This window comes from Medicago truncatula, chromosome 2 (genome assembly GCF_003473485.1).
Source record: "Medicago truncatula cultivar Jemalong A17 chromosome 2, MtrunA17r5.0-ANR, whole genome shotgun sequence".
Taxonomy (NCBI): Eukaryota; Viridiplantae; Streptophyta; class Magnoliopsida; order Fabales; family Fabaceae; genus Medicago; species Medicago truncatula.
The window spans coordinates 6,224,019-6,246,259 of NC_053043.1; the positions used below are offsets into that span (position 1 = coordinate 6,224,019).

Genomic DNA, 22,241 nt, shown 5'->3' on the forward strand with positions numbered 1-22,241 from the left:
CCCTTGTGCCTTCTTTCCTTCATCTTTCTACTGTTCCAAACACAGCCTTACTATCCAAACATACCCTAAGAGTATGGACTATTACATGTGAGTCAATATCAAACTCCACCTTGCGATACCTAAGAACGAGCAAACTTCAAACCATCAACTCTCCAAAGCTTCGCTACATAAACACTTCGAGAAACCACAAATTCACTCACCACTAACTCCGCCACAAATCACAACAATATTACCCATATTAAGACCGATCCATTATCCACATTAAGACCGTTCCAATCCGAGCTAGGTGGCTGCCATGTTGTACTTTCAACGACCTTGCCAACACGAAGCAAACCAATGCGAATGTTAGTCTTGACATCATAGACGTGAATCTTCCCTAAAAAAAGAAAATCATAGAGCTGGACTGGATCAAGGGAATAGCTTCCCTCCAAGGTCTAACATGCATTATTCCCTTACTTTCATGAATCAATTTGTTTCTCCAATACCACAAAGAACACAAACTCTTCATATTGAGGACAATTTTGCCAATAAATTTAAATTTAGCTAAAATATACAAATTCTAGACAACTTGAATACTTTTGACTAAATTAATTGATTTCCCTGATGTAATTGAATTATTTTAAGAAAATATATATTTTGGGCTGGATGAAGTATGATGCAATTAATTAATTTATCTCTTAGTCTACAAGCAGACGTGCGAATAATCATAAGCTTCCTGCAAATAAAAACCCTACAAAATGAAGTTTACTATCCTATAATTTATGGATCACATGCCATGTGCACTTAACATTGTTCCCGTAGTTTAATTTTTGACCAAAGAAATTACTAGTACTAACTAAAAAAAGAAAACAAGAATACAGGATGCGCACGTTGTGGCATGTGTTCATTCATGATCATGACATATCGAGATTGCAATTTCCGTACTCATACGAAATGGAATCAAGTACAAACAAACACAAAACACGCAAGTTATGAAGTACTTTACCACTTTCAACTCTCGAATGAAAATATGGTCAACCCCTATTTAGTCAAATAGACTTATCAAGATCAGAATAGGTTTCAATGTTACCAAAAGTGCTTAAATGAAATGATTCGAGTCTCTTTTAACTTAATCAAAGTTTTGTCTTCCAATCCAACCATGAAAATGCAACAACATTAAAACTCTTAGGAAGAGTTTATTGTTTATTTTGGTTTCACAAGGTTCGAAGGATTGATATTTACAGTTGTGCGTGGAGGATATCTATTTTACTGAAGAAGAGAGTATATCTTATAGTTTTAAGATGAAATGTATTTTCTCCTCCCAAATTATTAGTAAATTCAACAATTTCATATTTACAAATGTGGTTAATTTTATATTGAAAATAATTTTTTTAAGTGATTTCACAAAATTATTGGTTGTATTCATTAAAAATATTGAAAAAGGAAATTAAATAAATGAAAAAAATATATGATAGAAAAAGAAACATTAAAGTTTTATTGATACCATAAATTGACTAATATAATTTGTGATAATTTTTCTTTTTTACAATGTGACTTATATTGAGATGGATAAAATTAGGCACAAACTTACACGTAATTTTATTCTTGAAGAATCAAATACACACAATAATACGAGAGATAAATTATTGAACGATTGTTTGATCATGTACTCAAATAATATTTGACAATGTTAAAATTTTCTTTGTAAAAAGAAAAGGACTATCGATTTTGTTTCTAAGTATTCAAATGGATAAAAAATTCAAAACAAAATTATTTAGACATATATAAATAAAACAGATTAAAAGAGAATACTTAAATGACGTGGTTAACTTATTTTTCTTTTAATATTTTTCATTTGCGTGTATGTGCCAAAAACAAATTGATATGAGATTGTGCTTAAGGATGGTCGATAAGATTTTAAAATTTGTGATGAAAAATTATGCACAAGAATATCGATAAAATAAAATGTGATACGCTACATATTTATTTTTGTATGATTAATCATTTAAAGTAATATTTTCGTGAGCTTAATTCAAATGATAGGAACACTGCATAATATATAAGGTCTGAGATTCAAACTCTGACCACTAAAATAAATCATTTAAAGTAAATCAAAGCAAAAACCGGTTAAAATGTTATAGTTTTGTTTTCTTAGCAACTTTACATTATAATTTAGATTAGGCTTTTTAAAGTAACTAGGGATCGGGATATTCCGTACAACATGCATTGGTTAGAGTGTAAATCTAAAATTCACCATTTATTCGCTTAAAGGGTGCAATTCTTGACCACATAACCCAAAAAATGACTTTTAGTTGAGTTAGTTTTATTCATTTAGCTTGGATATGTATTCCAATTCAAAAGTCACAACCAACCAAATAAGTAGTGATCCGTTAATTAAAGTAGTTAAGTTCTGTTTGGTAAAAATAGTGAATAGTTGATAAATTAGTTGATAGCTTTTAGCTAATAAACTAACTGAAGTATTTGGTAAAAATAGCGGTTCAACTAGCTGATAAATGTAAAATAACATAAAGGGTATTCTTAATTCATAATAAAAATTATATCAATTAATATTTAAGTATTTGTAATTTTGTAAACTAATTTTTCTTTAAAAAAATACTTACCTCAAAAAAATAAAAGTAACACTAATAGAGTAATAGTATTTTGTTTCGTAAAAAAAAAAACGAAGGTATATATTTTTTCAAAAAAAAAAAAAAGGCCAGCTGATATATATACAAAAATTGGAATAAAGGGATAACAGTCTTTATTACGTAGCTTATTATAAAAATTGTAATGGATAAAAATGGAATTTAAATGAAATAATAAGGGTAAAATTGAAAGAAAAAATGAGAAGCTATAAGCTCAAACACTACTTGGAATAACTTCTGAAAAATAGCTTATAAGCTATAAGCTCATGGTAAAAAAGTTTTACCAAACAAAACTTTTTTGTCAAACGAGCTTATAAGCTATAAGCTAAGAGCTAAAAGCTCTTTTTTGGATGTTACCAAACAGACCCATGGGTGGGTTTATATTACTTAGGTCTTCTCATGATTAACAAAATAATTTCTAGTATACTTTGTTTGTGATACATGCAATATATCGAAGTTTTGTCGTGAAAGATACATTTTTAGGTTATCACATGGGTTAGCACATCATTCACATGTGATAAATTAATTAGCATATCGATAACATAAAACAACAACAACAACTTCAAAAATAAAAAGTGAAATAAACATGAAACTTTAAGTTAAAAACAACTATTGCGACAAACCAACCGGGTCTTTAACGAAATTAGGGGGATAGAAAATAGACCATTACATCTATAAATTGAAGCCATCCTTAACTTTTATAAATTGAAGACGTGGATATTATCGTAAATAGTCTCTTGTGTTGCACCAAAATAAACAGTATAAAATTATAATTTGCTATGCTAAATTCGTGAAAAAGACAAAATATCTAAGTTTTAAGTGAGTTTTTCAACAACCTTTCAAAAAATATAGTGACAATTATGTCACTTTTTAATTGAAAACAGTAGGAACAATCTCTACGAAACGGTATCCAAGTTTTGTCCATTGACAAATATTCTTTAACATGGTATACTAAATTGTTTTTTCAAACATTTAAGAGACAAAATGATCTACCAACCTTTACAATTTCAAATACTAAAATACTAGTTTACTCTTTTAGAAATTTATAACTCTTTTTTTAAGGGGAAATTTATAACTCTTGACTGGTGATCTGATGGATGTTATATTTTACTCCCAAAAAATACAAATATCTTAGTACATACTTATAACTAAATTATTACCTTTTGTCAAAAAAAAAAAAACTAAATTATTTCCCATGCTACGAACTAATTCTTGCCCGGTAAAACATTATTAAATGCAAATCGACTTTAGACAGTCAATTTTGCATTGCGGAACAAAAAAAGATTCTAGTTGATTTTTTTTTATATATATAGAAAAAGTAATTCCAAAAGTGAAAAAATGTACTATCTTCTGAAAGAAAAAAAAGTTATATTTCCACTTAAAACATGACAAACGCACTTCAAAAAGACTTTCTCAGTTGCCACTTAAAGGAAGTGGGAATAATAATAATTGTCCTGCTTCCTGTTGAAATATCCCAAATCTTTGAATTCCATTACACTAGAGAGGATTAAAAGAACAACAATGATGAAAAAGCTGTATGGTTGTGGTACTAAATACACACTTTAATGTTTGCGGTGTGGTCCAAGTCCCTGTTGATTGTGTAGTGTAACAAGTTGTTGTTCAAAAAAGGCATTCTTATTCAAGTAGTCAATTTTAGACCCATGAAAATGATAATGATATACACTATTGTTTGTAAATGCATGTTTGAAAATGTGTATCTTACCACATCTAACTACACTCTAAGAGTATGTCTGGCAAGGCAAAGCTATTAGCTTACAACATAGTATAACTTGTAACACAAGCTTATATATGATCAAAGTAGAGTTGTTTGACAAGAATTTTATCTCACAAGTTTATATCATTTTTTTTTTATAAGCTTATATTTACGAGGGAACCGGATCTTTAGTTCAACCTTTATTATCAAAATTTTATATTCAATCGGTTGGTTTATCTACGATCTACTATATCTTTAACTTTCAGCAAATAGAATCTAAACCTTCGCTAGAAGCATCACAAAATGTCTGCGGACTTCTCACTTTTTCAGTGTTCATGGATTTTAAAGTATAAAGATCATTATTATAATCAAGCATAGATACAGAAATCATTCCTTAGGGATTTTATATACATATAATGATACACAAATATAAACATGAAGGCAGTATTCCATAATTTTCTTATAGAAATCAAAAGAATATACTAAACTGGACGTACAATAAATATCTATTTCAAGTTTTCAACTTATGTAACAAAAAAACAATTCATATTGACAAGCTTTAGTACAACTCTAACCCCCAGTGAATCATACACCTTAACATGGAACCAAATATCTCCGGGACAAACCAGATATCTAGGGCATGACATCATCGACATATTAAACTAAGGATTGAAGTGAGACCGTAGAGACTACCACACTAGAAAGAACACCCAAGAGACTATCACTACCATAATTAGAAAGGAAATGTGAATTTTCAACATAAACCCGAAAAGTGTCTAGTTGATGAATGCACATTATTCAAAGAAGGTTGAGCATATGTTTGGCTCCACGTTGAATTTTTACAAAATTGTAGCTCCAGGAATTTCACATTCAAAAGCATCAAGACGTGAGATTTCATGTGTTCATGCATATCAAAACATAAAATTAGCGTGTATGTTTTCGCGATTGAAAACACTGTGTCAAATATAAAACTACATTTTGTAGCTTAGATAATTCGACAGTAAAGAAGCTTCAGGAAGCGAGAAATTGAACTTGAATGTAGTTCCAAATATGCATTTAATTTTACCATATGTTGTGCCAAATATAGCATCTTTCAATTTTAGTACCACAAAAAAAAATCTATCCGAGTCCTCAACAAATCCAGAGTGACTAGCTTTCAGTGTCTCATCAATATCCGACTGTTGTGTGAATAACAGAAGCACATGTAAGTAATGCCAGATGATATTAATCATGAAATGTGGCATTGCTACATTGCATTGTTTTCCATGTCAGCAAACAATGTACAACAGAGATTACAACCAATAGTTTGTAAAAATGAAGGGTTTAAACATAAAGCAAAGGAGCAAAAACCAAAAACAAACTATTAAAGATGAGCCAAATTTGAATAGCACCAACCTACTAGTCTTGAAGTTTCCTATTAGAGAAAAGAAGACCATAAAATCAATGGAGAAGGAAACATTGTAGAGGTAATATTGCTTCACTATAACTCCATTCCTGTTTTCCATCTTCACCATTGCATAGTGGAGCAAAAAATCACTTCAAATAATGGATTTTTTTTTCTTAGTCCTTCCATTTTTTCCTCGTGATGGTTGTTCTCAAATTAAAATATGCAAATTCAATGACCATGAAACATCTTGTCCAGGGAGATTTTAGCTTTTCTGTCATTTTATGAAACTTGAAGTTGAGCAAAGGGTTACAAGCTTCAAATAAGAGAAAATTCCTTATTTTGAACGGTGGCTATTGAATCTTGGCCATGTTAGGGTTAGACAAAAAAACTCCACCTCAAACACCGGCACTTTCCTTTGTGAATCAATGCAAAACGAGGCCCCCAATAGTAACAAGACGGAAACTCATCATCGATGATGTACAGAAAAAGCTAATCACAGGCACCACACAACTTAAATCTAGGTTTGATTATTTTGAAGCTAGACTATAACACAATAGCATTAGATGATGACCTGAACAAGACCTTGGGATTGTGCTATTTGGGACTCCAGGTGATTATAGGGTGTTCGGGTTTCCATGTAGTGTTCACAAGTCATTCTGCATTTGTGAGATTTAGGAGTGACAATGTGAAATGTAAAGTGGGATTGGTGAGTGCTTGAGACCTTGTTCAAGGAGATCAACAAGAAGACGTGCATCATGATTAGGTCAAATTTGCAACTATGGAATAAATGAAGGATGCAACCATTGATACAGTTAGGAGTGAGGGTGTAGTTGTGATTGAGCAAGGTTTGAAATTTATAACGACGAAAGATTTAATGATACGAGAAGATCCGACAAAGAACAAAGAAAGTGGACATTGTTATCCTTCAAACGTGAATGCAAGAACCCTAATGTCATATTTACATTTTTAGAGTCTGTAAAAAATTATTATCTTACCTCTTATCATATCTTATTTTGGCATGGATGTGACAAAAGGCCATGTAATCAATGCCACATGGAAAGTTTGAGAGGAGTCAGTCACATGGCGGTGGAAGAAAGTTCTGAGCACATTGGTGCTGCAAGGATGATGTTTAAAAGATAGGAGTGCAGCAACGAGGCAAATGCTGATGAAATAGTCTGACTTTATCTTATTGCACTATGCGATTATTCTTAGTAGTCAAAGAGAAAAATCTTAAGCGCTGATGCCTAACATATTAGTAACCAGTTATTACCAACAACTTCAAGTTTCATTTGGGAATAAATTACTAAAACTAGATCAGTTTAATATCTTGGTTACCAAAATTCAGTTAAAAACAATACACGTTGGGTTGAAATAAGTTTTGAATAGTACAACAGAAGCCGCAGAGAGCAGAGATAAGAGGTCAAAACAAGCCCCAATTGATTGAATTTGGGAGATCCAATGAAATATATACATGTTAAGTTGCAATCGGATAATTTATACGCCGCAGGTAGCAGATAAGCCAGATATAGAGAACATAACGTGAACTTAACTTGATAGAATTTAAGAGATCCAATAAAATCATTTTGAACCACAATGGAAGAGGGGGAAGGACAGCTACAATAAAATGCAGCAGCAAGCATTTCCTGGTGAATGGTATCCATCATAAGACAACCGAGAAGTGAAAAGCAAGAACACATGTTTTACAAAATACATTCCAATGATTTTTCAGATTACAGGCATATAATAAAGTGCCATTGAGTGTGGTAACAAAATGACCAGAGGCCTGGAAATCAAACAGTACATAAATGGTCATATTTCAACTGCCCTCACTTACACTGAATTACTAGATATACAGAAAATAGCATGGAGGAGGGAAATGATCTGCAAATTATCAATTTCGCGAGGCAACTACTGCACTTTTGACCGAAGAACTCAAAAGCCATGGTTACCGGAAAGAGGAAATTGCTAGATAATCTTGCATTTCATTTGCATAATTAGAACAGATGATTTCACCAAGAGAGGATAATAAAAGTCAGTGCCAGAAGAAACAAGTCAACAACATAAACACCGCTTCATGGTTCCTCCGAGAATTATTCATTATTCATGGAGATAAAGATGATTCCACACTAATAATGGAAAAACAGCATGAATGGACAGAAAGATCCTACATTTCTAAGAGAAGACATAGATGAAGAGTAGATTAAGAAAAGGCGGAGAAAGGAACTACAAATCCTAAATACAAAACCAGCAATGGAAGCTCTGTCATAATCTTGCTAGTCCCTTATGGAAGAAGCACGAGTCCAGTCAAAGAACCCTAGAGGATATTCTCTCGAAACCAACCTAGACAGAGTAAGAAGAGGAATGAACAGATGCATTGAGAATTAAATTTTCACCTCCAAAACATCTGGAAATAGCTCTGAAAGCTTATGTGGCCATTATGAATGCCTGGATCAAGTTTTCAGCTGCGCGCTTTTCCTCAGATGTGCCAGAAATAAGAGCAACGCGATCACCCCGGTAAGATTTGGACTCAGAAATCTCTACTGTTGCTCCTGAAATCTGAATTGAAACAACCCGGCATAAAATACACATTTATTGATGTGCATGTGTAATGAGCATGGAATATCAAAAAATTATTGGTCCATGATGCTATGTCAAATGTGTATAAACGAGAGAATGCCTGAAACTTTGGCCATTGACATTTAAAAGAGCAAGTCTCCATATCTCTCTCCCCCTCCCTTTGTGTGTGTATCTATTTGAATTTTTTTGGCGGAGGTTTATATTAATGGTTGTCATTAGATGACATCTGAAAGATAACACTTAAAATTTGATGGTTTGTCACTCAAAATGTAAAAAACAGAAAACAACACTGAAAAAAACGGAGGGAAAACCCTTGGGGTCCATTCGATGGTCAAGATAGGACGAGGGATGTGGATAAGGATATGATAGGATAAGCTTTTATCCTATCATGTGTATGACGCGCACCAAATAGCAAAACTAAATAGCATTATATTACCATGTTATGTATTTGAGATGATTGATAATATTATAATACGATATAGAAAAATGCCTTTCAAACCGTGAATTATTTCCCTCTTCCACAGAATAAAAGAAACGTAAATAGGAATGTGAGAACTAACCTTCCTGATATTGGCTAGATTTGCCCCACCTTTACCCATCACTTTGCCAACAGCATTAGCAGGAACAACCATCTCCAATGTTGAAAGGGGAGGCAAACGATGTCTAATAAATGCAAGAAACATGAGTTGAAAATACCCAACCAGTTTAACAAAAGACTAGAGGAATAGACAGAAAGAAAAGGGACCAAATCAGTTGTAAATTATACATGCACATATAACTGTAATTAATAACAATATACACTAACCCTTCATACAGATTGGTGGCATATGAAGACATGGATCCATAGCCATTGTCTTCCATCTTTTACAAAGAAGCAAAAAAGAGTGAAAATATCAGTTCCATATAATCAAGAGTTGAAAATAAAAATTAATTATGTTGCAACAAAAACAAAATAAAGACAGGAAAACGCAAGTATCCATTTTCTATTGTACTCAAAAACAGACTTCAGACAGTGCTGGAAAAATTGACAAAGAAAAGAAAGCAAAATTTGATGAAGAAAAGACAGCTAAAATCCATCAGCATTCACTATTTAACTACTTCATTATATCTTAAGCAGTTCTCATAACTTCAATTTGCATTGCTACAAGATTTTCCCGTTTTAAATTATATGTACAGTTGTAAAAACATCCTTATCCATATGATGAAGAAAGTCAAGTTATTTGCTGCACCTAAACTCAATCAAATTGTCTATAATTAGAATTAGTCTCAAAGAATAATATCATTGAGCATAGTCATTGGGTTCCAAGCAACTAATATTACACAAGAGTGTGATATTTACCAACAACAAACAAGACCAAGTATATTAACACTTAATAGTCATACGAATTTCACCCCAGACATATATACTTGAGGAGAAATGTGGAACTTCACAGTGAATAAAATATTCTGTCTAATGTGAACTTTGAAGTAAACCTTTTTTGATGAAAAGGAATAAATTATCATACCGAGTAAGAATCATATCCATAATGGCTTCTAGAAGAATGCATGCCCAGTCCAGTTCCGCTTCCAGTCCTCTGATCATAAGCTAGTGCAGGAGCAGTAGCAGGAATTGAAGACAGCATAGGTGGTGCTGAAAGAACAGAACTGCTAGCGTACAAGGATTCGGAACCTATGTGGCGATTATGGTCAATGTCCTTATTTTTCAATACATCCTCCCTTAGTCTCAAGACTATCTGAATTAGTGCATCTCTCACACAATCAACTTCACCGACCACCTAAATCATAAATTGAAAAAGCAGATTGAATGAATTTGCTACACAAATTACAGAAAAAAAATGAAGTGAAAAATAATTCAAACCTCAACGAGTTCATCATTGTCATCTGCATATTTAGGCTTATTACTTCTTGAGATTTGAATATCAGCCTTAGTTCTCTTCCGAATTTCATTTATGATTGCACCACTTCTTCCTATAATACACCCTATCACTTTAGATGGAACTAGGAGCCGGATTGAAACCGGGGCATCATCTTCATCATTTATCTTCTCTTGCAGCAGTAGAACAGCTTCAACAGCTACGGATTTCAGGTCACTTGTAGACTACAAAACACACATACTACATGAGAATTCAATTCTATGATACCAGAACAGCACATTCAAAACAAAATAGGAAAAGGCTACTAGTACTACGTGCAGAATATAGAATATTGAAGAAAAGAAATGAAGCACCAAAATCCACCAAAAGTAAACCAAGCATAAAGTTGATCATGAAATGCAATTAGTTGAAGAAGATACCAAGTTTATCTGCAGTTAACACCTATAGATTAACCACATTATAAATAAAGCAACAAATAAATACCTGCTTCTTAGTGTGAAAACTTACACAAACTTATTCCTGACATATACCTTATTGACATTCTGACATAATTAAGTTAAAATATTTTCTTTACGTGAGTAACATTGCAGAATCACCATGTCCCTCACCCAAAATATTTAAATTCCTGATCTACAATAATACCATATTGCAGTTAACATATGGACTCGGTTAGCGCTGATTTCCAAATAAGCATCAATTCTCCTTGTTATGAGGGGTGGCACAGAATCATTTAACAACGAGTCCACAGTAATTAACTGGTAACAACTATAAAAATATTTCCTTCATTTATGGATCTGATGTGCTTTAAACTTAAATGGAACTTCAAGGATATGAATGAAATGTACGAGTCAGTTAAAATAAGAGAGCATTAGAGCAAAAACGTACATGATGATCCAGCCAAGAAATATTTAAGATAAATCAACAATATAGAAGTAATAATAGGTGAACACAGATAATCATGATGACCCTAAACCCTACTCTAAGAACAAGTGTGATTAGATGTGAACAAATGGAAGAGGCACAGATAATCACCTCTGTTGCAGTTATAGTGATTAAACATTCATCATGACGAGCCTTGGAATCATCAACCTCAATACGAGCACCACTAGCCTGCCTCATACGTTTAATAGTACCTCCTCCCTTCCCAATGAGTTGTCCAATTTTGTCAGAAGGGCACAGCATTCTTACAATTAATTCTTCAGATTGGGAAGCACCGAGACTGGAAACTACTGGAAGGGGAGATGAGTACAGAGGCCATGTATTTCCTGTATCCGCATAACCACCATGCAGATCTTGCATAGTTGTAGCACCTATAAGTTGAGGAAAAGATCTAGGTTGAACAATAGGATCTGAAGCTGGATACAGTCCACCAGGTGGGTAAATAGGAAGTTCAGAAGGAATGATGATGCTGTGAGGGGTTTCTGGTACAGTTGTGTCAAGAGGAATGTCCTCCTTGGGGGAGAATTTGTACATGATAGTTGAAACTGCAAATAATGCTCTTTTTACAGCTTCCGATTCACCTGTAATCTACTCAATGAAAACAAGCACATAATAAGATAGAAGCCCACTGCAAAAGAATTGATCAAACAACCAGAAAATATAAAACTATTTAAATATAAAATTTTATAAGATTTTCTCCAAAAAACTAGATCAACACCTATATAATACACACACACGTTATAGAATGGAGATTCATATATTGTAATCATGTTATCAATCTGACCATCACTTCAATAGCAAGTTAATATGTTTGATTATGGTAAAAATACCTACCAATACAAAATTGTCGAATTCCATGGCACACGAGTGCTCAGGGTCAGCTGCATCCTTCGGAACGACCTTGATATTTGTCCTTGTCTTAACTCTCAGTTGTTTGATCGTAGCCCCAGCCTTGCCAATCAAAATGGCAGACTGACTAGACGGAACAAGGATTTGACATTCATCCTTATTCTTTCGTTTCTTCTCAGAATCTCCAGCAGTTTCAATGGAATTTGAAATGGCAGAATGAACCTTGATAAGAGCATCTTGGGCAGCACATAAAGGCTTCTCATTATCGAATTCATCTTCGATCTCAATTTCCTCCTTATTCTTAACGTGACAAAAAATTGTTATAACTCGATGCTTGGCACCGGGAAATGGATCCACAACCTTGACTTTTGCCCTGCTCTCTTGCCTTATTGAATTTATAACTTTTCCGTTCTTACCAATAACACTCCCAATAACTTCATTCGGGCATAGTATCCTATACGCAATCAATTCACCTTTGTCCCTTTCATCTCTATCATTTACACGCCTCTTCTGATTTTTGTTGTCCCAGTTACGGCCTCCACGGTCACCATCTCTCTGCTGACGATTTCTTTTACCATTCTCACCCATCCTACAAATCACCGCCGCAGTTCCTGAAAACAAAACATACTTTCAAATACACGCATAATAACCCGTCATAAAACATTGTTTTATTTTCACCATACAATAAAAAACATCAAATAAACAATAAAAAGAACAAAATTTAACCACTTTTTTGCTAAATCAAGGCACTAAAAATAAATAATAGCAGATCTAAATACACCCACTTAGTAACAAGCAGTTAACAAATTATGAACATGAACACGTCCCAATTAAAATTATACACTCTTATACGGATTAGATTTTACAGAATTATAAGGCAAAAACATTATAGAATCACAGATCATAATTCAATATTAACTTTGGCATAGTAAAAATAGAAAACACAATTCAATAAAAATGCAATTAAAAAATTAAGCTTAACAAATAATTCTATATTCTTACGATACCGAATTGTATTGCAAGGTGCCTAACAAAGCTTGAAAAGGATAATTGACGAATAAAAATTGGCAATTCAGAAATTTTTATAATATTTTTTTTTTTTAAGTTTTTTAAATTTAAGAAGCGTATATTGATGCGAATGAGAAGCAAAAGAATATAGATGTGAATTGGCGAAAAGAAGTGAACTTCGTAGATAAATAACATACCTGATTGATTATAATTGGAATTGGATAGAAGAAGAAGAAGAAGTTAAAACCCTAACGTGAGAATCAGAGTAAGAATCGCTTCTGATCCCAGTCTAAGTGTATTTTTTTTATTTATTTATGAAAATAGTCCTCGCAAATTTTGGTTTTAGTCCTTGTAAAAATATTTTTTTTGTCTCTGCAAATATAAAAAATTTAGTTTTGGTCCTTGGTATTTTGTTTTAGTCCTTGTAAAATTGATTCATATTGAATTTGGTTCTTGTAATATGTAGAATATTTGATTTTAGTCCCTCAAAACGAGGACTAAAATGAATATTATAAGGACTAATTTCAATATGAAATGATTTTACAAGGATTAAAACAAAATACTAAGGACCAAAACCAAATATTCTATATTTGCTGGGACTAAAACCAAAAAAATATTTTTATAGGGATTAAAATCAAAACGCCAGATATTAGCAGGGGCCATATCCATATTTAAGCCTTTATTTATTTATTTTTGGCGTGTTTTTTATTTTTTTAATAATGGGAAAAATATAATTTTAGTTGGTTTATTTTTTTTTTTTTTTTCTTTCTTAAGCACAAGTAGAGATGTTAGAGTTCTATCTAGGCATGCCAACAAAATCCGTGCCCATGAGTACCCGCCAAATCAACCCACCAACCCCAATTTAAATGGGTTTGGGTTTTCCCCAATTTCAAAATTTGGGTACGGGACGGGTAACGGTGATATATGTACCCACCCCGAACTCATACCTAGACCCTACCCGAATATAGAAAGGTCATATTTTTTATTTTTTTTTGTTGAAGGGGTTGATAATGATATGCCATGTTATTTGATTTGATAATTGTCATGATATATGAACTTTCATTGATAGTTAAAGGAGCAACCAAATTATTCGATAAGAAAATGTTAAAAAGAGTGAATATTGTTGGATAATGCATTACAACATTACCATTGAAGCTTTAAAAAAAAACTCTTTTTTTATTAAAAAAATTGATTCACTGCGGGGAGCCGGGGACGGGGATGGGGCGGGAATACTTGAAACCATTGGGGACGGGGATGGACTTCAATTTCTCATCCCCGTTGGATATGGGTAGGGTTACGGGTAAGTATATGGGAGTTGGGGATGGGGAAGACAAAACTCGTCCCCACCCCGCCCCATTGTCATGCCTAGTTCTATCGATCACGATATTTGATCTAATGATTTCGACATTTTTGTCGGCTCAAACCTGTGGATGTTTTATGTCATTATTTTTATCTATTATAAAAAAGATTAAGTTCCTTATTTAGTTGGCTTGCAATAATTTCTCACCACCGCGTCTTTGTTACACGAACGCAATGAGGTTCTTAATGATCTAGGTCTTTGATGTAATGAGCATAACAAGATATTCCTTCGTTGTATTATAGACTATTCAACTTTTAGAAATCTCTAGCATCTTATTGGTTTCTCCTGACTTCTTTTCTAACTTGGACATGATTAGTTGGTTTAAGGCGAGACTATATTTGATCAACTCTAACACTGGTTTCTCCTGGCTTCTTTTCCGACTTGGACACGATTAGCTGGCTCAAGGCGGGACAATATTCAATCAACTCCAACACTTTTGACGCATGTATGTACGACAGTCTTGGTGTTGTTAGAGTTCTTTTTGCTTATCCAATTCAACTAGTCATATCTACCATCTTATAGTGAATGCTCATAATATAACTTTAAACTTCATCTCTTACTTCTCTAGCTCCCAGCCAGTTGCACAACATGAAATATGAGTTAAATGAGATTTTTCAAATTAAATTTGTATTATTCTTGATGTTGATGATAACTGTCTATGCAGCCCCACTAGATATAAGTTTGGCTAGCCTATAAGTTTCTTATGGGATCTTCTCAGGCTCCTCCAATTTTTTTTATGGGATTCGTCATTCTTAAGAGATTTTGATATCAAGTTTTTCGGGGCTCCTCTCAGGCTCCTCCGAAATTTTCCATGTTGAATTTCCGTTATTCATCAAGTGTTGCTTTTAGCTAAACAACTGAATTATCATGACGTGATCTGAATTTTCCATGACGTGATTTGATTTAAGATATCAAAGATTCAATTTATCAAGATTGAAGTGTTTGCATTGTCCACACACTCTCTAAGAAGGAAACATTGCATTGATTTTCTTATCAAACTTGGCTAAGGAGACCTTCTCATTTCAAACTTCATGAAAATTTTGATTTCATACGGTGCACACTATTCCATAATTATAAGCAAAAATTTATATTTAGATTCATTAAATCAATGATGTATGTGATCTCTATCGTAAACCATATACATAATTTATTGAATGAATTTAAAATGTAGATTTTTGTTTATAACAATGAGTAATTTTTATGTTTTTATTTCTTTAGGAGTAAATAGTCAATTTCCCCCTGAAATTGTAAGTTTTATCAATTACCCCCTGAAATTAACAAAACTTCAATTACCCCCTGAAATTTCACAACGTTAGTCAATTTACCCCCTCCATCAAATTTTTCTGTTAGTGAACATGACGTTTTGCAAATACCCTCCTGAAGTTTTGCACTTATGTGCAAAATGGCCCCAAAACTTAAAAATTTATATTATTTTTTTCTTAAAAACAAACAATTAATAGTTAAATATTAAAACTAACTATTAATTTTGGAATTTGGGAAAACTACATGCATATATACATCAAAATAGACTCCAAAATGGGGAAAAATATGCATTTTTTAAAGTGACAATAATGGGATGATTTGTGGATTAATATTGGGGGTTGTGTAGTTTAAATGGTTTGAGCAAATTGTTGAAGGGGTTGGAGGAGTTAAAAGACTAAGATGGTGAAAGAGAAAATATAAATATAAATTTGATTTTTAATTTGTTTATAAACCTCTAAAAATAATAATTTGTCTATTAGAAATAACCATTATTGTCACTTTAAAAATACATATTTTTCCCTATCTTGATCTATATATGTATGTAGTTTTTCCAAACTCCAAAATTAATAGTTAACTTTAATATTTAACTATTAATTGTTTGTTTTTAAGAAAAAAATAATATAAATTTTTAAGCTTGGAGGCATTTTGCACATAAATGCAAAACTTCAGGGGAGTATTTGCAAAACGTCATGTTCACTAACAGAAAAATTTGACGGAGGGGGTAAATTGACTAACGTTGTGAAATTTCAAGGGGTAATTGAAGTTTTGTTAATTTCAGGGGGGTAATTGATGAAACTTACAATTTCAGAGTCGAAATTGACTATTTACTCTTTTTTTTTTTTAACAAAAAATAGTTTATTTTTTCAAAAAATAAAAAAGTTTAAATTAGTCTGTCGTTAGAAAGAAACACAACGAAGTTAGACAGAGTCTCACTCTCTCTCTCGCAACCCTTCCTTCCTTGCTGTCCGTCCGTCCGTCCTGCCTTCTTCCGGCCTCTGTCCTTCCCCCGCGTTGCCTTCGTTTCTCTCTTGTCAGGTATATTCTTTTCTTTCTTCCCTCACTCTTCAAATTGAAAATAGCTTATTTCCATAAGTTCTCCAAAATAGCTTATAAAAACAGCTTATAGCTTAAACGAAAGCAATTTCACTTTATTTTAATTTGTGTAATCGAAATACTTTTTTCAATTGAGCTTATACGATAAGCACTTATGCTATAAGCCGCAAATCATGTTGTTTATCCAAACAGGGTCGTTATAAAGAATTGTGTTTGAGTGATGCTTTAATCGATCTTGCTTTATGTAGAGAAGATCCTGCAGAGTTATTTCTATTGAGTTATTTCTTTACCTGCTCGATATCACAGATAAATAAATGAAATTTGCAATCTTGGTAAACACTAATTATGTTAGTTAAAAGGGGTGAAAATCTCACGGTGATGGAAAAGGGTATAATTTTCTGTAAAGTTTCGTTATTTTGATAATGTGAAACAAAATAATGCCGCGTGAATATAAAAGGAAGAAGGGGATATAGTTCTAATATGGATTTAGTCTGTGTTTGATTAGCTAATTATGTCACCTCAGTGAATTTGAACAATGAGCTTGTGAAATTATGTTAGTAGATATCATGAGTTTTTTTTTAAGAGACTAAGTCATTCGTTTAAGTATTTATTCAAACTTGTTATAGAGTCTGGGTTATACTACTGTGTTATCTGGTTTAATCCGGTTCATCCATATGGTTCAACTAGTGACCCATTGACTTAGCCTAGTCGATGATGGGGCTGGTTTTTTAAACACTGCTCCAAACAACATGTGAAGAAAGCTTTCATTTCCTTGTAGGTAACAATTTTTTTGTGGCCATTTCATTTGTTTCTTCAACAATCATCAACTTGTTACTCAAAAGATATTGTCACTTTTACGTCTCTCTCTTACCTTACCTTTATTAGGGTTTATGAATGAATCGTTTCTGCCCTTACTGTTTTTCTTAACAATTTTCTGCTCTTACTGTTAATTTCTGTTTCACTTTCTGGAATAAAATGGTCAATTTTTTTTATTTGCTATGATGAAAATCAAAACTCAATCAAATGTTAATGATATTGAGTTGTGAAAAAAGATCTTTACTTGAATGCTGGGCTTTCTCTGATTTAATTAACCTTCTTTCTCTGATTTGTTTATTATCTCCTTGATTATCTAGTGCAATGAAAAAACCTTTTAGTTTTTCGTTTCAGTTTTTCGACTGTTTTAATGTGTTTTTCTGGGGAGAAGTGTTCACAATGAGGATACGAAGCGGAAGCTCCCTCTTCTGATATTGAGTTAAGGAAAATTGCTGTCAGAATTAAACCTAAATAAATCTAGGCATTAATGAGTGAAATCCCCATCTAAATCTGTTTTTTTTTTTTGTTTACAACAAACGTTTAATTTAGTTCTTTTTGTGATTTTTTTAATGTACTGTGATTTTTATAAAGGTAAGGTCAATGATGTGTTTAATTTGCCTATATTGGTTGATCATCTTTTCTAGATTATGATGTGTTTAAATAATCTGAGACCTTTTTATAAGCTTGTTGATGCGTGCAAACTTCACGTATTTTGCACGATTTGTTGTGTGTGATTGAATTTGATTCACAATAATAATATTTTCATAAATCATCTTTCCATTTTAATAATATATTCTGCAGTTGCATTTACACTTGTCCAGACTTTGAAGTTGTTTAGATGGTATCTGTTGTTCTTTTGCAGGTGATTGTCAAGTGCTAAGATGGAACAAGAAGCAGAACAACCTGTTCCAGTTCAAGGAGGAAGCTCAGACAGTTTGGAATCAGATCGAGTCAGTCGGGTAAGGAAGCTGCTGTTTCGCCAAATGTTGGTTGGGATCAAAGATGGAAGATTCTTCTTGGGTAACTTCTATTGCATGGACAAGCAAGGGAATATTATTCTTCAGGATACTGTGGAGTATCGTAGCACTCGACGCTCGTCTCCTTCTCCAATGGAACAGAGGTGCATTGGTCTTATTCTTATTCCTTCTTCTTGCCGCATGTCATGTCATGTGGATTGCTCTGTAGATGAACAATTGTCACTTCTATCACTTTACAAAACATGAGTACTTTTGGGGGTTTCATTTGTTCCATTGATGAATTATCAATGGAATTTGAGATTTCAGTATGTTGTTTTAGAATATAAGATTGGTACGCTTGCTTAAGCTTTCAATAATGAAGAAATGATTAGGGTTTCCCATGAGTGTAAAATGTTACGGTTCATTTGAGTGGAGATAAAAATATAACTATGTTGGAATGGTGACATTACATGGCTTCTATATCTTTTAGCTGCTTTATTCTTGCCAATGCCTTCTTTTCCCTTCAAATTTATTGTAAATTTGTAATTATCCTAAACTTCACGGGGCCTGTATTGTAATTGAGAATTGAGATGCTGAGTTTGATATATCAAACTTCAACTAAATGTATTCCGATGTGACTGTGATGAAAATTTGTATCCTGGAAATAACGAAAAGTTGCATTTCCTATGAGAAGTAATAAAATAATGAAGAAAGGGTAAATCAGCACATGTTTTCTTGTCTTGGTAATAAAAAAATGTACACATCTATTTGTACAAGAAACCATACTTGTAACACTAGCAGGTTTCCTCAAGACGTAAAAGCTTTGATCGGTTTGGACTGACTTATTTCAGCAGCAATAATCACTTGTGAGATTTTTTAGGAGATCTTGTAGAAACAACTTAGAAAACCTATTTAATACGGAGCCTTGTCTAAAACGTATAAAATCACACGCCACTTTACTATCAACTACAAACAAAGACCTCAAATGCTAAACACCATTTTCTTTCAGAAAGCTTCATGACGTATACCAGTATAACTGCAACACAAATTTACTTTATTTAATTACCCATTACCCAGCAATCAATCTTGCCCACAATTGTATAACAAACACAATAAGCAAAGGAAAGGAAAACTAAAAGCAAAAATTATACTCGGAAGAGGAAAACAAAAAGAGTTACAGGCAATAGCTACCTGCAACTAATTGATGAGTCCTGCCTGCAACACATCTAAATCCAAAGACAATGTAGTAGGCTCAGGCTCAGAGGCGTGAAGTCATCTCTTCCATTTTTGTGAAAAGAGTCAATTTCACTTTATCTTTGTCTATGCATGAAAAAGGACAAAAATTACACATTTAAGTGTGTTGAGTAATGGCATGTAGGTTGGTTTCATTCATTTAACCTAATATTTCGTGTATAAGTTGTGACAATTTGATGATCTTAAACTCTCACAACAAACTTAGTAAAATCAAATTAAGTTAATTAAGAAAATCACAACTATTTTTAATGATTTTTCAGCACAACGGTTGAAGATTTCGGTGCAATTTGGTGATTGTGTCACTAACAAGTGATCTTTTCTTTTTGAGAAATGATATTTCAACATCCATTTTATGACAACTTTTGTGACAACTTTCTCTCTCATACTCACGTTACTTTTTACTTTATCTCTCTATTGCTTTGGTTTTCGTGCAAATACCAATTTTTTTTTTATAAATTATGGTTGTCCTAAAAGTTGTCAACCAAATGGTTGTTCAAATAACACTCCTCTTTCTTTTTATTTTCTTCTTTCAGTGCAAGGGGTTAGAGATTTCAGTGAGCAGAAATTGTTAATAGGATGGCATGTATGTCTATGATTTGCTCTGATGGAATTCTGATCCATTGCTCAATGGTGAAGATTGTGCTATTATTACAACTGTAATTTCCTTGATTAAAGTGACTATAAATTCTGTTAGCCAAAGGGAGAGGCTGTGATTTGGAGGAATGTTCAGGAGTTGGGTAGAGCCGTAGAGGAATGAGAAAAAAATATCCTAACCAAGAATACTGCAGCTGAAGGATACAAGGATGATTTCAGTAAGAGAAAAGCGAGGCTCAAGCTCTCCATTAATTCTTGGCTTAATTGCACTTTTCCCCCTATCTTTTGTTAATTGTGCGATTTTGCACCTTTTTTTTTTTTTTGAGTGATTTTGCACCCTATCTTTTGCCAACTGTGTTTTGTTCAAAATCATCATTAAAAGAGGGGAAAAGGGGCAAAAGATAGGGTGCAAAATCGCTCAAAAAATATAAGTGAGGGTGCAAAATCGCACAATTAACAAAAAGATAAGGGGCAAAAGTGCAATTGAACACAAAGATGGGGTGCAAAATCAGAAAGGGGGCAAAAAGATGGGGTGCAAAATTGCTCAAAAAAAAAGAGGGGTGCAAAATCCCACAATTGGCAAAAGATAGGGGGGAAAAGTGCAATTAAGCCTTAGGGTGTGTTTGTTTCAAGTTTACCAAATTTATTCCTAGGAATAACATTCCTTGGAATATAAAGATGGGAATTTTATTCCAAGGAATTTAGGAAAAATATGTTTGGTTAGCTTTATAATATTCCTAGGAACCATAAAAATAGGGATTATAATAGGTAAACTATTTATGAATTTATTCCCATCTCCATGGGAACTTTATTCCCACCATTTTCCTTGGGAAATTTTTTCTATTCCCAGGAACATTTTATACCCGGGAATAAAATTTAGTAAACTTGTAACAAACATAGGCATATACATTCCTATCATTTTATTCTCGGGAATCAACAATTATAACTTGAAACAAACACACCCTTAATTCTTTTATAGAAATAGTTTGTATTAGTTAATTTCCCTTTTGTAATTCCTTCAAATATTTTACAGTTTTAGTTATTTCTTTTGATATTTTGGTTGGGTTGAATATTCACAAACCAAGGTTTACTCCGACCCAAAAGTACATACAAAAACATGTAAGCTTTATATGTATTTTAAAAAAATAATTAAGATACATAGATCTAAAGGGCTACAACACATGTTTTAATAGTTTGTAATATAGGAAGAGAATTGCTTTTTTGATATTGAATACTTCCTATTGACATAAGTAAATGATCAAGTTACCTCCAGCGGTAGTTAACTGCTGCTGATTTTGCTGCTTTTTATTATGATTTTACGTGTTTCGATCGAAAAATCGAAACTTATTCAGAATTCTACGAAACTTTACAGAACCTCTATTTATATTTTTTCAGAGCTGTCTACAAAAAATCAGATCAAAAATCAATTTCTAGGTCGACGTTTTGATGTTTTGGTTTCTTGAGTTATTGCCGCATTAAAAATTCATATTTAATCCATCCGTTGTCGAAAAATTCTAATTTTTTGCAGGAAATATTTTTTTTATGTTCTTAATATGTGTACAAAAAATAATGAAAAAATTCAACTTCTATATAACTTTTCCGGACGCGCAGTTAGAAAAATATTGCAATTTTACGCGTTTCAATAAAAAAATTAAAATAAATTGAGGATTACTCGAAATACTAAGAAAATTTGCAGATCCTCTATATGTATTTTTATAGAGGTGTCTGCAAAAAAAACAGCTCAAATTCAATTTTTAGGTTGATGTTTTCGTGTCTTAAATTTTAGGCGCGTTAAAAAATCATATTTAATCCGTCCCTTGTCGAAAAATTCAATTTTTTTGTGGGAGATGTTACTTTTTGTTCTAAACATGAGTGCAAAAAAGCATAAAAAAGTTCAACCCTTAGGACACTTTTTCGGACTCGCACTTGAAAAAAATTGCGATTTTGTATGGTTCGGTCAAAAAATCAAAATAAAT

At 32.7% G+C, this 22,241-nt stretch overlaps 2 protein-coding genes and 1 non-coding gene across 4 annotated transcripts; 2 read left to right on the forward strand and 1 right to left on the reverse strand.

Moving 5' to 3' along the window:
• Window positions 1-203: 203 nt before the first annotated feature.
• LOC11439323 (KH domain-containing protein At4g18375) lies at window positions 204-13,299 on the reverse strand. 2 transcript variants are annotated; one of them, XM_039830298.1, is made up of 8 exons: window positions 13,170-13,299; window positions 11,950-12,575; window positions 11,209-11,703; window positions 10,161-10,400; window positions 9,808-10,077; window positions 9,108-9,163; window positions 8,863-8,965; window positions 204-314 (listed from the first exon to the last, which is right to left on the reverse strand). In XM_039830298.1, exons 2-8 carry the CDS (start codon window positions 12,550-12,552, stop codon window positions 219-221), a joined length of 1,863 nt encoding a protein of 620 aa, XP_039686232.1. In that variant the 5' UTR covers window positions 12,553-12,575; window positions 13,170-13,299; the 3' UTR covers window positions 204-218. The 2 variants fall into 2 exon arrangements, with proteins under 2 accessions (XP_039686232.1, XP_024633137.1); XM_024777369.2 differs by lacking the exon at window positions 204-314 and adding an exon at window positions 5,365-8,281.
• Window positions 13,300-16,493: 3,194 nt separating this feature from the next.
• Window positions 16,494-19,082, forward strand: LOC11437812 (uncharacterized). The gene is made up of 2 exons (XM_003593848.4): window positions 16,494-16,630; window positions 18,324-19,082. Exon 2 carries the CDS (start codon window positions 18,343-18,345, stop codon window positions 18,682-18,684), a length of 342 nt encoding a protein of 113 aa, XP_003593896.1. The 5' UTR covers window positions 16,494-16,630; window positions 18,324-18,342; the 3' UTR covers window positions 18,685-19,082.
• Window positions 18,054-18,137, forward strand: LOC112419607 (small nucleolar RNA SNORD34). Its single transcript, XR_003009732.1, has one exon. It is a non-coding gene; the product is annotated as a small nucleolar RNA SNORD34 (small nucleolar RNA).
• Window positions 19,083-22,241: the final 3,159 nt, after the last annotated feature.